This window comes from Cibotium barometz, chromosome 33 (genome assembly GCF_041138505.1).
Source record: "Cibotium barometz isolate CiBa-2024 chromosome 33, ASM4113850v1, whole genome shotgun sequence".
Taxonomy (NCBI): Eukaryota; Viridiplantae; Streptophyta; class Polypodiopsida; order Cyatheales; family Cibotiaceae; genus Cibotium; species Cibotium barometz.
Window position 1 is genome coordinate 24,260,401 of NC_141078.1, and position 16,256 is coordinate 24,276,656.

Consider the following 16,256-nt stretch of genomic DNA (forward strand, 5'->3'; position numbering starts at 1 on the left):
GGGAGGGTCGGCCCATTCCGGCCTCTATGCGGTGTCACACGTGCAAGCTCCATTTTCAGCATATGTGGATGTTTTGTCCAGCTTTATGTTTTATGCAAAGTGATGATGGATACGTGTTAAGGCTGTGGCCATGTTTAAATGTTTTAATATGCATTGATGGTATCAACAAGTGTGTCAAAGGCCCTAGTCCCCCAGGCACCGCCCACCGCCTACGAGTTTCATTGGTATCATAGCATAGGCTTTCTTGGAAGCGGAGGCTTCCTTCAATCATTAGAAGAGAAAAGATCTCAAGTGGGGACCACACTTACCATCATTGCTGTTAAGCATTGCCAGCCGCTTCGTAGCTTATGAAGCAAGAGCATGAGCAGTAGACAGCTTATTGGTCTAAGGATTTATGAATTCACAGAATTTATCTTGGAAGTATGGAGTTGGCTTTATGAGCACACATTTAGCACTCTTTCCATATGGATATTCTGGATTATATTATCAAGCTTACAAGCAAGCTATATGGAGATATATCTCACGATATCTTAAGGATATGGTGACGAGATATTTCTTTTGGCTTCATGACCAACCTGGCAAAGAAAAGCTAAGTATACTTTGAGTTTGCAAAGTTAGTGCTTTTGCTATGAAGTGCCGGCCTCTATGCGGTGTCACACGTGCAAGCTCCATTTTCATAATTTGTGGATGTTTTGTCCAGCTTTATGTTTTATGCAAAGTGATGATGGATATGTGTTAAGGCTGTGGCCATGTTTTAATGTTTTAATGTTTTAATATGCATTGATGGTATCAACAAGTGTGTCAAAGGCCCTAGTCCCCTGGGCGCCGCGAGTTACACGTGGTAGACGAAGCAGAAGTCATTGAGCCCGAGTAGATCCTGTTAGAAGTCATCTCCTGTCTTTATCACACACCAGGGTCTCTGTTGTGGGTGTGCTCGCCCTGTATAGGTGTTTTATCATTTTTCCTCACTCCCCGTATTTTTTTTCCCATTTTTCCCTATTTTTCTAGGGTGTGGGAGACAGTGTAGGACCTATCAGCTGTACCGACTGGTCACAAGCAGTCCCAGTTGCTCTCTGCTGCTGGGCCGACTGCACACGTGTGATGGCCGACTATGATATGCTAGCCGACTGCTGTATTTTCTGGTCGTGGGCATTTCCTGTCCAGTCGGCTGTCCATCTACTGGCCGACTGCACTCATGGGGCCATATAAAATGGCCCCATGGCCCCCCACCTATTGTATCTTGTTTTCATCGCGGGATCTTGTGTATAGAGAAGAGTTACACGCCTCTCTCTCTCCTTCTCTTGTGCTGTCTATTTTCCGCACTCTACTTGCTCTTGTGATCTCAGATTTTGTTATCATCTCCGCTGCGTATTTTGACATGGTATCAGAGCCGTAGGCTCTTGAAAGATCTTGGGAGTTTTTTGAGCAAGAGGGGGATTATTACGTTGCTGATTGGTGGACTGTTAGGGACTATTCAGGAAGAGAAGTAGCAAGAGGAAGGTGGGCTAAGTTGTTGGACAGCCACTTGCAGGTTTAGAGTTTTTTTTCCCACCCACCCACCCTTTTAAGTAACATCCCCACGATGGCAGATTTGTTCGAGATGGCTGAGAAGCATGTGAAGATCCCAACTCTCCCCACGTTCCCAGTGGACCGTCAGTTGGACGGGAACAATTACGGCATCTGGAAGGTGATGATGGAGTCCATGCTGGAGTCATATGACCTTGCTAATTTCATTGTTATCGGGGTTCCAAGGCCAGAAGCAAAGGAAGGGGAGTTATTGTCAATGAAGAAGGACCGCGAGGCACAGGCACAGATGTGGGATCGTGTCAACGCCAGGGTCCGGTCATTTATCTTCCTCAACTGCACACCACAAGTAATCAATCACGTAAAGCATATGACGTTAGCCAGAGGCAATGGCAGCACTTGGCTTCTCTTTATAACAGGGTATCGCCCATGAAGAGGATTTCCTTGGAAGTGCAGATGCGGGTTATGAACCCTGCAAAGTCGTTGACGATGCGGGAGCACATTAACAAGCTACAGGCCTTTCAGCAGGAAGTCCTCCAGGCTGGGAAGGAGATATCATCAGAAGATATGGCCATTACTTTGCTGTCCCACTTGCCTACTCAATATTCCACTTTCTACTCCTCTATGATTACTAGTGGCAGGCTGGGAAGGAGATATCATCAGAAGATATGGCCATTACTTTGCTGTCCCACTTGCCTACTCAATATTCCACTTTCTACTCCTCTTTGATTACTAGTGGCAGGCTCAGCACCATTACCTGGGAGGAGCTTGTGCCTATGGTCCTAGACCAGGAGGAACGTTTCAAGAACCCTCCTCACAGCGGAGGTTCGGAGGCCTTGGTTGGCCAACGGCCGAAAGGCCGGAATAACAACAAGGGCAAAGGAAAGGCTTCACCGGAGAAGTCTTTTGAGAAGAAGCTTGAGACAGAACAAGAGAAACTGAAGGCCGAGTGGTCCTACAATGATTGTGGCGAGAAAGGCCACTATTGGAGGAAGTGTCCTAAGCGGATTGGGAAGAGTGTTGATTCTTCAGCCTCAGCTACAAAGACTCCTGCCTTTGTGCACTTAGAGATAATGGACTCCGATGCTTCATCGTCTTCGAGCGAGGAGGCAGTTAGCTTCACCGCAAAGGATACCCGGGAATGGATCCTTGACAGTGGTGCTTCCAGGCACATGACTCCATCCCGTGACTTCTTTCTGGGTCTGAAACGGCAGTCAGGTCGCATTTTCATTGGCGACAACTCCACCATTCCGATTCACAGTGAGGACCGGATGGAGATTATTCCCGACGGCAAGGGAGGCAAGCATGCCTCCCGTGTTCTTTATGTCACTGCTCTTGGTTTTCATCTTCTGTCAGTGCATGAAGTATGCAAGACTAGCTTTCGGGTGGAATTTGAGGAGCATTCAGTTGCTCTACGGGACCGTGAGACTGGCCAGGTTGTTTGGGAAGGCGGTGTGGAGAATGGCTAACCCCCTCTTGAGCATCAGGCAATGATCCAGACCCATGCTCTGCTGAACCTGAATGAACTGTCGCAAGAGTCGGCTCCAACTCAAAAGCATCAAGGGCAAAGGAAAGGCTTCACCGGAGAAGTCTTTTGAGAAGAAGCTTGAGACAGAACAAGAGAAACTGAAGGCCGAGTGGTCCTACAATGATTGTGGCGAGAAAGGCCACTATTGGAGGAAGTGTCCTAAGCGGATTGGGAAGAGTGTTGATTCTTCAGCCTCAGCTACAAAGACTCCTGCCTTTGTGCACTTAGAGATAATGGACTCCGATGCTTCATCGTCTTCGAGCGAGGAGGCAGTTAGCTTCACCGCAAAGGATACCCGGGAATGGATCCTTGACAGTGGTGCTTCCAGGCACATGACTCCATCCCGTGACTTCTTTCTGGGTCTGAAACGGCAGTCAGGTCGCATTTTCATTGGCGACAACTCCACCATTCCGATTCACAGTGAGGACCGGATGGAGATTATTCCCGACGGCAAGGGAGGCAAGCATGCCTCCCGTGTTCTTTATGTCACTGCTCTTGGTTTTCATCTTCTGTCAGTGCATGAAGTATGCAAGACTAGCTTTCGGGTGGAATTTGAGGAGCATTCAGTTGCTCTACGGGACCGTGAGACTGGCCAGGTTGTTTGGGAAGGCGGTGTGGAGAATGGCTAACCCCCTCTTGAGCATCAGGCAATGATCCAGACCCATGCTCTGCTGAACCTGAATGAACTGTCGCAAGAGTCGGCTCCAACTCAAAAGCATCAAGATAAAGCTGCAATACCTTAGGTGAATCTGCTAAGTCACCCTCCTCCACCCACTTCGCATCCATCGGTGAATAGTTCTTTAAACTTCACAAGATAGTGACGGGAAACTTTACCTTGTACCTTTCTTTCCTTATGTGCCAGTATCTGCTCGGGAATAAGAACCTCATCAAGTCCCTCCGCTTCCGTCTGAGCCTCATCTTATACATCCTCAGGCACCCAAAACCTGCTTGCACTCCACCCAAGTGGTAAGCACAAGTCCCTAATGAAGCATAGTAGACCACCACTGCTAAACATAGAAAGAAGCTGCCTTCCGAACCCCATGAAGTCTCCGTGAAGATACCTCTGGTGACAAAGTGTCGAAAGCCATAGCCTTCAACCCATCTCTTGCACCATAACACTTCAACTGCTTCTTGTTCCTAGCTGACTACTTCCTGTCCTTGGTGTCTTTTCTCCAGAGCTTCATCTTTAGCTTTTACTCTTCACGTCATATAGGCAAAGACATACAATCCCGCACTACCTCCTGCACTGCCTTTTCACTTTCCACATGTTGAAGCTTTTGATGTGACAACCACAGGCTCACCTCCTTGAGAAAGTCGACGATATCCCGGTGATGGAACCATGAAACCGACCTTCAGAAATCTGACGGAACAAACACTCGCACACAAAACACTTCTTCACCCATGGGAACCTGAAAAAGAAAACAAACAGGGGAGCTAGAATGCTCCTGCAAATAATACAAGGACACCGATTGGCCCCAAAACGCAGTGGCGCCCCTTGCGATATTTCTTTACTTGATCAAATATGAGTACAAAGTACAACTTGTCGAATCCTTTACCAATAGGATCCCTTTTAGCTTTTCACACAGGACTTTCCAAATAAGAACTCTCGTTACTACAGCAAAGCATTCCATAGAGAAGGCACTGTTGGGGTAAAGGCGTTATGCCCACCCTTATAGTGTGTACAAGCCCATAAGTTATAGTACATAGTACACTTAGTACTTTTAATGTACTAAGTGCACTATGTGTACTAGTGCAATATACATGTGTGATAGGGGAGTCACACACTCATGCTTTTTCATGAGTTGACTTATCCCCACAACTCTCTCTCTCTCTCCCTTGCTTCTCTGTGTATGTCTCCCATGAATGAACTCTAAACCCTAATTCTGTTTTTCTCCCCATCAACTGGTATCAGAGCCGGTGCCCGTCGAATCTCTGTGCAAGCAGGCTTGCTCGTGTGAATGTGGTGAGGCGCCTACATCAACTGGTCGCAAGGACACGACAAGAGCACCACAGAGGCTGCGCCCAACAGGAGAAGAACCAGCAGGTAGTCTACGCTGCCCAACAGTCGCAGCAGCCAAAGCAGGTTGCGCTCATAAGCGAGCGAAGAAGATAGGCGAGCGAAGAAGATAGGCGAGCGAACTGAAGCGTGGAGTTCTATCTTGGTGGCGGGCGTTGAATCAAGCCGTCAACTGGCTGCTGGGCATAGAAGGCGCTAGGCGAATACACAAGCGTTGGGCGAAGGCGACGTGTCGGCTGGCTACCGGTCGGAGGCTGCGTCAACAATAGCGCTAGGCGAAGCGAGTGGCGTTCAGCAGCGAGCGCATAGGCTAGATAGATTGCGTACCAGCGCACACAAACAGGCAAAGTCTCACACAACTGGAGAAGCCTGGCGATCGCAGGTCGCTCGCCCTTGGCCGTATTCATACGCTCTCTGATGAGCTCATCAGCTATGTCCTGGAGCTCCTCGCAGCTAAATACTTGGCAATTCTCTCTTGTGTCAGCAGCGTCTTCTACATATTTTGCAATGAAGATCCATTATGGATGAAGCTGTGCTTGCAAGGTCACGAGGGATTACTTAGATACACTGGTAGCTGGAAGCATACTGCTTTGAAAAGAGCTTCAAGTTGCCATGAGAGCTCTTGGGTTTGAAGCTGGCACTGAGAGCATTCATAAGCCCGTGCATCGGCTACAGCTGCAGAAGCATCAGCATCAGCATCAATAGCAGCACCAAATTCTTCAACCTTTTTTTTTCTGCAACAACAAAACCCGCCTGCAAATCAGAGAAAAAATCAGAAAACAACAAGGTATTTTTCTCAATTTTTTTTTGGGATTTGCAATTGAGCAAGTACAATCAACAATTGAGCAGGTACAGGTGTCGAATTGCTCAATTTTGAGCAAAATTGGCAAAATTGGGTGACATTGGTCACAATCAGGATCAATTTGCAGGACATTGGTCACAATCAGGATCAATTTGCAGGAAATTGGATGTCGAAATTTGGGGCTTTTGATGTAATTGTGCAATTAAGCACTCATACATGCTGTATGATGGGAGAAATCGCACATTTGGGCAAAATTGCAGCAAATTGCAGTGCAAATCAAGGGGCTTTTGTGCCAATTTGGTTGATTTGCATGCAGGCAATCGCATTTGATGCTGTGGATAATGTGCTGATGCCTTACAAGCACTCAATGTGCCTGTAAATCAAGGGGCTTTCATGTATTGGATGTATATGTGGCCAAGGGGAAGCATCGTGAACACTCTGGATGCCTTCATGTGCGTCAATGTACCATGCATGATCAGAAATTGATCTTAAATCAAGGGGCTTTTCAAGTTTGTATGCTTGTTGAGCTTGGCAAAGCAGCAGGCAAGACATTTATGCCTTGAATCCTCAAAAATCAGCTTGCAGTCAAGGGGCTTTTGCCCAATTTCTGTTCGGGACTGTTGCATGCAGTGTTCGAGACTGTAAAAGTCTGATTTTCACTCATTTGGACAGCCAGGAGAGCATTTATTGCTATTGTACCTGCTGGTACAGATTTGGCACAGCTTTGTGCATGTTTTAGCATGGCTGTACACTGTTTTGAGTGATCAAAAGGTTCAAATTCAGCTGCTGAAATTGCCGGTACAGGTTTGGTACATCATTGGTGAGCACTTGGTACTGCTGTACAGTACTTTGGAAGGGCAAAAGAGCACATTTAAGGTGCTGTCCAAAATCTGCAGCAACCAGATTTTGATGTTTTCATCACAAAAAGTGGGAGAAAAGTTGCATTCTTGCTTCCGCAGTGGGAGATAAAGCTTGGGAGAACATTTGTGAGCACTTTGTGTGCTTTGGGTGCAGTGTTTGCACATCTTGGGTGCAGTGTTTGCACATTTGCAGGGAGTTAGGCATTACAGGTTGCATTTTGCTATGGCAACCACAGGTGAGAGCTCTTCATTGCTTCACATCAAGAAGCTTGAAGGCTCGCATAACTATGATATTTGGCAAACCCAGTGCTACAATGTGTTGCTTCAGAAAAAGCAGCACAAGCCTATCAAAGAAAGGGGTGTGATGCCCGCTTCTCTTACAGCTGAAGAGTGGGAAGATATGGATGAGCTGGCAAGATCTACTATCATGTTGTTTGTGTCAGACTCATTACTTTTCAGCATTCGTGAAGAGAAGACAGCTTGGGGAATGTGGCAGAGATTGCAGGACTTGTATGCCCAACAAAGTGCCTCAAGCAAAGTGTATTGGTTGAAGAAACTCATAGGTCTTCAGATGAAGGAAGGGGCTTCTATGACAGCCCATCTCAATGAGTTTAATGGTATTGTCAGCCAAGTCATTAATCAAAAGTTGGCAATGGACGATGAGTTCAAAGCCACTTTTTTGTTATGCACTTTGCCAGAGAGTTGGGACACATTCAGGACAGCCACTAGCAATTCGCATGCTATGCTGTCATATGCAGATGTTGAGGGTGCTCTTCTTCAAGAAGAGATGAACAGGAAAAACAACTCTGTTGGAAAGTCCAATGCAATGAATGCACGTGGGAGATCCCAGCAAAGGGGGAAAAGCCAAGAAAGGGGAAGGAGCAAGTCTCGCTCCAAAAAGGATTTGGAATGCCATTATTGTGGCAAGAAGGGACACATTAAAAAGCAATGCTACAAATGGAAAAATGATCAAAAAGAAAAGGGAAAAGGCAAAGACAAAGACAAGGATGAAGCCAAAGATGTAAAGCCAAAGGGCAAAAGTGGAGTCAAGATCGAAGAAATCAATGTGTCACATGCAGGTGGCAGTGAGGATGAGGTCCTATTTACTTCTTCACTTGATGCCCATTCACTTCTTACAGGTGGTCATGGTATGCACTCATGGATCATTGATTCAGGTGCCTCCTTTCATGTCACAGGTTGCAGAGACTTGTTTGTCAGGTACACTGCTGGCAATGAAGGAGTGGTTTATTTGGGTGATAACCATGCATGCAAGATTCTTGGCAGAGGTGATGTAAGGCTTGTATTTTCAGATGGCTCACAGCTTATGCTCCATGATGTCAGGCATGTGCCTGAGATCAAGAAGAATCTGCTTTCTACTGGACAGCTTGATGATGCTGATTATGTTACCACATTTGGTAGTGGAAAGTGGAAGATTAGTAAGGGCTCACTGGTTGTTGCCAGAGGCTCTAAGGTGGACACTCTTTATTTTATGCATGCAGGTGTTTGTCACCATGCTAATGTAAATGCAACCGAGCTGCCGGAAATTTCTATGTGGCATAGCCGGTTGGGACACATGAGTGTCAAAGGAATGGAGCAATTGTCTCGTTTGGGTTACTTGCCTTCTCTAAAGTTTTCAAGTTTTCAGTTTTGTGAGCATTGTATATATGGTAGGCAACTACAGTGCCCCCACAAGAAAGCTCTTGGACAGAAAGATGCTCAGTTAGAGCTTGTGCATACAGATGTATGTGAGATGCCTCAGCTTTCTTTGGGAGGGGCAAAATATTTTGTGTCTTTTATAGATGATGCCACACGCAAGGTGTGGGTTTATCCTCTTCGTTTGAAGAGTGATACATTCTCAATGTTTGAGAAGTTTGTTGCTCTGGTTGAGAATCAAACTGGCAAAACACTGAAGGCTTTGCGTTCCGACAATGGTGGAGAGTACATGTCCAAACAGTTTCAGGACTTTTGTGATGCTAAAGGCATCAAGAGGGAGCTCTCTACTCCTTATGATCCTCCACAAAACGGGACAGCAGAGAGGATGAACAGGACCATACAGGAGAAGGTCCGTTCTATGTTGTCACATGCTGCATTACCTCATGGTTTTTGGGCTGAAGCTGTTATGACAGCCGTTCACCTTATAAACAGGTCACCTAACACGAGGCTTGGTGGGAAAGTGCCAGAAGAAGTATGGACAGGGAAGCCTCCGTCATACAAGCACTTGAGAGTGTTTGGTTGCGTTGCGTACGTGCACATACGCAGGGAAATGCGCACCAAACTTGATCCTAAGTCTCACAAATGCATATTCCTAGGATATGGTGACAGAGGTGAAATGGGGTATAGACTTTGGGATCCCACGAATAGAAAGATCATACGCAGCAATGATGTCATTTTTGATGAAACATGCATGTATAAGGAGCCTGCAAGGCAACAGGAGCCTGGCAGAGTCATCTTTGATGATGATGGACATCATGGACAACAACAAAGGGCTGTAAATCAGCCATTACAGCAGGAAAACCAGCCCTTAAATGGTGCTGAAAATGGTCCAAATGGACAGCCAGAGATGGCAGAAGATATCCCTATGGATATACCACAGTTAGAGGAGATACCGGGCATGATTTTTCAGCCTTATGGCATGGAACAGGAGCCACCAATGGGTGATATGCAGGCTGGACAGCAACCTGCAAATGATGGTCATTGGGTACGGAGGTCCACTAGACCCTCCAGAGCCCCTGACAGGTTTGTTCCAGGGGTTGACTACTTGATGCTCACTGACTGTGGGGAGCCCTCATGTTATAAGGAGGCTTTACAGAGGGCAGACAAAGCTCTATGGGAGCGTGCCATGAAGTCAGAGATGGATTCTCTGCATAAAAATGAAACATGGAAGTTGGTGCATTTGCCTGCAGGCAAGAAAGTTTTGCCATGCAAGTGGGTTTACAGGCTCAAAGTTGCACCAGATGCTAAGCCAAGATACAAAGCCAGGTTAGTGGCTAAGGGCTTCAAGCAGGAATATGGTGTGGACTTTGATGAGATCTTCTCTCCAGTGGTCAAAATGACCACACTTAGAGCTGTATTAGCTTTGGTTGCACATGATGATCTGGACTTGATTCAGATGGATGTGAAGACTGCTTTTCTTCACGGTGATCTCCATGAGGAGATATATATGCAGCAGCCAGAGGGTTATGCAGTGAGTGGAAAGGAGAAGCTTGTATGCAAGCTGAACAAGAGTCTTTATGGGCTCAAACAGGCACCAAGGGAATGGTATCATAAATTTGATACATTCATGAAATCTCAGAAATTCAGGAGAAGTGACATAGATCACTGCTTGTACACCAAGAAAGCTTTGGATGGCAGTCTATTGATTCTCATTTTGTATGTTGATGATATGTTGATTGCCGGGAAATCTCGTAAAGAGATGGATGCTTTGAAGCAGAGGCTGCATCAAACCTTTGATATGAAGGATTTGGGTGATGCAAATCACATCTTGGGTATGCGGATACTTCGGGACAGAAATCAGCATGTGTTGTATTTGTCTCAGAAGGAATATATTGGCAAAGTTTTGCAGAGGTTCAATATGGACGGGGGGAAGAAGGCTAGTACTCCTTTGCCTCCATATGTGAAACTCAGTGCTATGGACAGCCCACAGTCAGATAGAGACAGGGCTGATATGGCCAAGATTCCGTATGCTTCAGCTTGTGGCAGTCTCATGTATGCCATGGTTGCTACTAGGCCGGACATTGCATTTGCAGTGGGAGTGGTTTCTAGATACATGGCCAACCCTGGCAAGAAGCATTGGGAAGCAGTGAAAGGTGTCATGAGATACCTGAAGGGCACACAGGATTTGTGCATTTGCTTTGGCAAACAGGATGCATTAGTGCATGGTTACACGGATTCGGATTATGCCGGTCATCCAGATAACCGGAAGTCTACTACCGGTTATGTATTTACATTCACAGGAGGTGCTGTGTCATGGATATCCAGGATGCAGAAGTGCATTGCCTTATCTACTACAGAGGCCGAGTATATTGCAGCCACAGAGGCTTGCAAGGAGGCATTATGGCCATCTCGGTTAGTGGTTGATTTGGGCTATACAGGGGATATTCCATTGTTGCATTGTGATAGTCAGAGTGCCATCCAGTTGGCAAAGAACCCTGTCTTTCATGCAAAGACGAAGCATGTGGATGTGAAGTATCACTTCATCAGAGAGGTGATAGAGAACAAGCAAATTCAGCTTGTTAAGATTCACACAGATGACAACCCGGCTGATCTGTTGACAAAGAGTTTGCCTCCGGAGCGGTTTGCTCATTGCAGACACTTGATGGGCATTGGATGAGGCCATTTTCAGCCTTGATATGGCCTTGTATATTATCATGTACATGCTGATTTTTTCTTTTCCTTTACTTAAGGGCACTTTGCCTTTAAGTGGGAGGTTGTTGGGGTAAAGGCGTTATGCCCACCCTTATAGTGTGTACAAGCCCATAAGTTATAGTACATAGTACACTTAGTACTTTTAATGTACTAAGTGCACTATGTGTACTAGTGCAATATACATGTGTGATAGGGGAGTCACACACTCATGCTTTTTCATGAGTTGACTTATCCCCACAACTCTCTCTCTCTCCCTTGCTTCTCTGTGTATGTCTCCCATGAATGAACTCTAAACCCTAATTCTGTTTTTCTCCCCATCAGGCACACCTGTACAACACCTCCCTGCTTGAAAAGGTCTTCTCCATCATGGATCCCACAAACCCTTTCCCTAACAGCAGTAGGGCTGTCCCAAACCTCGTGTCCTTCCTACAGTCACAACTCGTGTGTAACCTCCAGACAACCAGAACCTGTTCACATGAATCCAGAGATATACTTTCCAAACGAAACCAAAGACCTGTATCTGATAAACCTTAGACCTGTATTCATAAACCTTAGACCTGTATTCATAAACCATAGGCCTCTATCCTCGATACCAAAGTCTTACTTCTTCTCGAAAGACCAATGTCCTGTTTCCATGACAGATAAATCCACATATGCACCATCCAATCACGATGCTAAAAACCCAGAGAGAGAAAGATAGAGGATGTGTCAAGCAATCCCTGAATACACATAGATCCAAGTCGAAGAGCAACACACATCTCTTCCAAGAACATCATCCTGTGCATCTTAACTTGATCCTCTTCATCCAAATCTCGTAAACAAAGCCTGCTTGTGGAGAGAGAGAGAGAGAGAGAGAGAGAGAGAGAGAGAGAGAGAGAGACCCCTTGGCTGTTAGCCCCTCAGTGCCTCCTTCAACTCGCCTTCTTCCAAGAGAGAGAGATAAGAGACCCGCGTTGATTGCTTCCACACATGCAGCCACCTGGCGTAGAGAGCCTCCCATCTGACACTCGTCTACCTGCCCAACTATCTGCAGAGAAATTCTTGCTTGACGCCTGCCTAGCTATAGCCCATAGATGTAGTCGCATGGTCGCTTTCTACTTGGTAGTAGCCCATGCTCAACCACCTAATCACGTGCATGGTTGCCCATGTGCAGCAGTGCCCTGCTGTAGGCCATGTGCATCAGCTCATTGTCAGTGCCCAGCAATAGCAACTCCCGGCAGCGGTACCCGGCAAAGGCGACGGCGGTGACAGCGATACCCGACGGCAACAGCGGCGACGGCAGTACCTGGTGGCGGCGGCAATCCTGTACCTGACGGCGGCAGCAGTACCCATGTGCAGCAGCGCTCCAGCAACAGCAGCGTCCATGTATACCGTTTCACCATGCACCACGCCATGGCCACCTCCTCCAATCCACCACCTTTCGCTCTTTTTAAAGAGGTGATGTGCTTTTCATTTAAAAAACGCTAAAAGCAAAGGTTTTAAAAACGCATGCTTTTCAAAATAAAATAATATTATTATTTTTTAAGCATCAAAGGTTGAAAAACCTTATGAACAATAAAATTTCCCTCTTTGTCTCCTTTTCACACTTGGGCTGGCCACCATATAGGTTTTCCTTTTCATACCCAAACTTAATGCCTGTCCACACTGTGCGTCCCGCGCCCGTGCCCACCTGCTTGTTGTCTAGAGGGAAAAACACAGGGACGTCACACATTTACAGCATTCATATACAATCTAGAACAATCCCAAACAGCCCCTTTCAGCCCTAGCTTTGCATCCCTCCCTCATACCATTGGGAAGAGTGCATAGGCTCAAGATTGAACATCTTTGGTACTCCTACAACAGTGCATAGTTCAGCCCAACATTTGGTCTTCAGAGGTCTTGCATTTGGCTTATCGTCAGTCACACCGTCAGTCTCTTTAAAGATAATAAAGCAAATGCTATCTCAGTAACGGGATAGGGGGCCCTTCAGTGGGTAATTCGGGACCCCATGCGGTGTACAGTTCTCATCTCTCTCTCTCTCATATCACTCTAAAGTTTGGAAGTATTAAAGTGGATTGCTAAACTCGCGAAACTCAAGATACAAAAGACGGTGTGAGCATTTGTGTGACAGAATCCTCCAATACGAAGACTTCCGCTGCATATTACACATGATGCAAGGTCTTTGCAAGCTTCAAGAGTTCTACTATGATAGCTGGGTTTCCAGCCTTATTGTAATCAAAGCTCTCTTATAATCAATTAAAGAAATACCGCAAGGGACGCCACTACGTTTTGGGGCCAATCGGTGTCCGTGTACTGTTTGCAAGAGCACTCTAGCTCCCCCTATTTGTTTTTCTTTTCTAGGTCTTCAAAGGTGTTGAAGGTGTTTTGTGTGCAAGTTTGTTTTTGCACCGCCCTTTGGTTTTGTCTGAAGACCGAGGTCGGTTCACACTCTTTCTGGATCTCAGACTAACAAATCTGAAAGTTAGCATCATGTCCCACTTAAGGACGGTCTGAACACACTGGCAGGTCCAGACCTTTGTGAAGGCCTTATCCTTATCCCCGCATTGGACACACTGCTTCATACGATCTGTATAACCAGCTATAGTCATGCGAAATTTTATTTTGTGCAGGGAGGGGTTTTTTGGCATGATGTAGCCCCTCTTCACTATGGACTATAGTCATGTAAAATTTTTCATGGCTATAGCCATGTAAAATTTAATTTGTGCAGGGAGGGTATTTTTGGCATGATGATGAAGCCCCTCTTCACTATGGACTCCCGGGTGAAATGGGAAAGTAGATGTGTTCTCTTTTATGGACAACAACTTTGTTGTTTTATCAGTGTGAATCTAAGCATGGGATAGGGACCTTGATGGGGGGCTAAGGTCAAAGCTGATTTTCCCGCTCATACTTTGGCATTACAAGCCCTTAAGAATGTGATGGATGTGATGCAAGGATTGGAAGAATTGCAAGATGTATAAAGGTATGATGTCCAAAACTGAACAACAGATCAAAACCATACACACTGTTTGAAGGCATGCTGGATAAAATGGGAAAAGATTCAGCGCTACGAATAGTGATTGTTAAGACTGAAGCACAACCAGTTATGGAAGCCTGTCTTAGGATGCTTGTGGGGGTCACTTTGTGCATGAAAATACATCTACAAAGATTTTGGCAACGGGATATTTTTGGCCCAATATGCACAAGGAGATTGCCATCCTTGTTAAGCTTTCGGCAGAAGGGAGATGAAGCAAGGCCTCACATTAAATCCTTTTGAAAAATGGGATTTGGATTTTATTGGTCCCCTGCCACGATGGTCGAGAAAAGTATTGCATTATAGTGGCCACTGATAATGCCACTAGATGGGCTCAGGCAAAAGCCACTAGAAATCTCAGTGCTAGAATTGTGGCCAACTTTTCAATGGAGAACATTTGTGCATGGCTCTTGTGTCCTTTGGAGGTGGTTACAGATCACGGTGCTGCATTCACAGGTGAAGTTTCACAGATATTGCTGTCCAAACATTCACTGCAACATTATTTCTCTTTGACACACTACTGTTGTCACGTTCAAACTCTTCCGAGGTGTGACGTGGACATGCTTCTGCCCATTGGCCAGATCTAGCTGCATATGCTCTTGTCTCTTCTACATTATGTTCCATTAGCTCTATCCTCTATGGGAGCCCAACAAAGGATTAACAAAACAAAGTTGGATGACAAGCTCGCTTAGAGGTTTTCAAAACAGGAGATTTGCTCCTTAAGGATGATAACCAACTTGATCATCACAAGTTACTGGCCAGATGGAAGGGAGCATATGTGGTGATAAGAAGAAATTCAAATGGGTATGATATTAGGCCATTCCCTACTGCTTGATCATCACAAGTTACTGGCCAGATGGAAGGGAGCATATGTGGTGATAAGAAGAAATTCAAATGGGGCATATGATATCAGGCCATTCCATACTGCTTCACCCCTGCTTACTCCCGTTAATCAAAGTGTTTCTGCACTCACACTAATCTTTATTTCCCCCTGACACGATGTTAACAGAATGCATACCAGCATGCAAGCCAGGTGACCTTACAGAGTGCAGTTGTACGGCCAGACATGATCTTATTCAACTATTCTTACAGACCATTGCTTAAGCTTAAACACTTCTCGCATCAGAATTAACGCTAGTTCCTTAATTTCGTTACAGAATCGTAAACTTAGTTGATCCATGGAGACCGACCTGTCACGCTCCCATTCGTTGGAGGGCGAGCAGTGGAGCAGCACCATACTTTGGCAGAAGGAGATGAAAGTGCAGAAGCGAGTTTCTCGTGCTTTCTGGCGAGGAGGCTCGGACGGCCCAGATTGGCTTTAAGAGACAAGGAGAAGCCGATATTGATGGGCTGTGGAGAGAGGAGCAAGGGCAATTTGCCAAACTTGAGATGATGCAGAGATGTACCCTGAAGGCAAGAGCTTTCCATGGTGCGGTGATGGGCAAAAAAGCAGGAGTTTTGAGGTCGATATCGAAAGAGAGAGGGAGAGAGACACAGAGCGCAGTGAAGCTTGAGCTCAGAGGCTGCAGGAGGGGGTAGTTTGTGGAATCACTGCGTAAGCTTCTGCTGCTGCGGCTTCCCGTTGCGCGAGAGAGAGAGAGCGCGCGAAAAGACAAGCATTAAAGACTGTCTGTTTTACGTTCGCTCCCAGCTTGAAGAAGGGCGATTCTCGTGGACTGTTCTCCTTCTTGTGGGCTATGGCTAAATATATTGGCTACCATTCTCCCACGACACACACACACATACGCACGCGCACACACACACTCACCACACCCTCATTTTGGGCTGTCAACAAGGACATCACCAACGTGCTCTTTGTGTCCTCTTAAACACTTAGCACATGAACTTCTTACATAACTCCCCCTGTGCCCTTTGTGCTTGTGTGCTGCCGACATAGCAAGCTTTTTTTTTTTGTATTTCATTGTAATTTTTGAGGAGCATTTTAAAATTTTGCAAGTATTTCATGGTCAAAAATGCTCAAAAGCGAGCGCGATGCTCGTCTTAAAGCAATTATGCTTGGTGTGACACCACATGAACTTCACGACTTATCCTATTCAATACTTCTCCTATGCAAAGGGCCTCCTCCTTGGGGGGTTGACTAAACTCTAGCACTAAAACACTAGTTGAGGTGTCCCAATTCCAGTGGTTGG

General features: G+C 46.0%; 1 protein-coding gene across 2 annotated transcripts in view; it reads right to left on the reverse strand.

Annotated features, from left to right (window-relative positions):
- Positions 1–15,931, reverse strand: part of LOC147619421 (shikimate kinase 3, chloroplastic-like) — a 33,408-nt gene extending 17,477 nt beyond the window's left edge. For both annotated transcript variants that reach the window (XR_015261848.1, XM_086773067.1), the window contains exon 1: positions 15,297–15,931. Coding sequence is in view for 1 of the 2 variants with exons in the window: in XM_086773067.1 (XP_086629193.1) it covers positions 15,297–15,534 (238 nt within the window). In the remaining variant the exon portion in view is untranslated. The remainder of the gene's footprint in view (positions 1–15,296) is intronic.
- Positions 15,932–16,256: the final 325 nt, after the last annotated feature.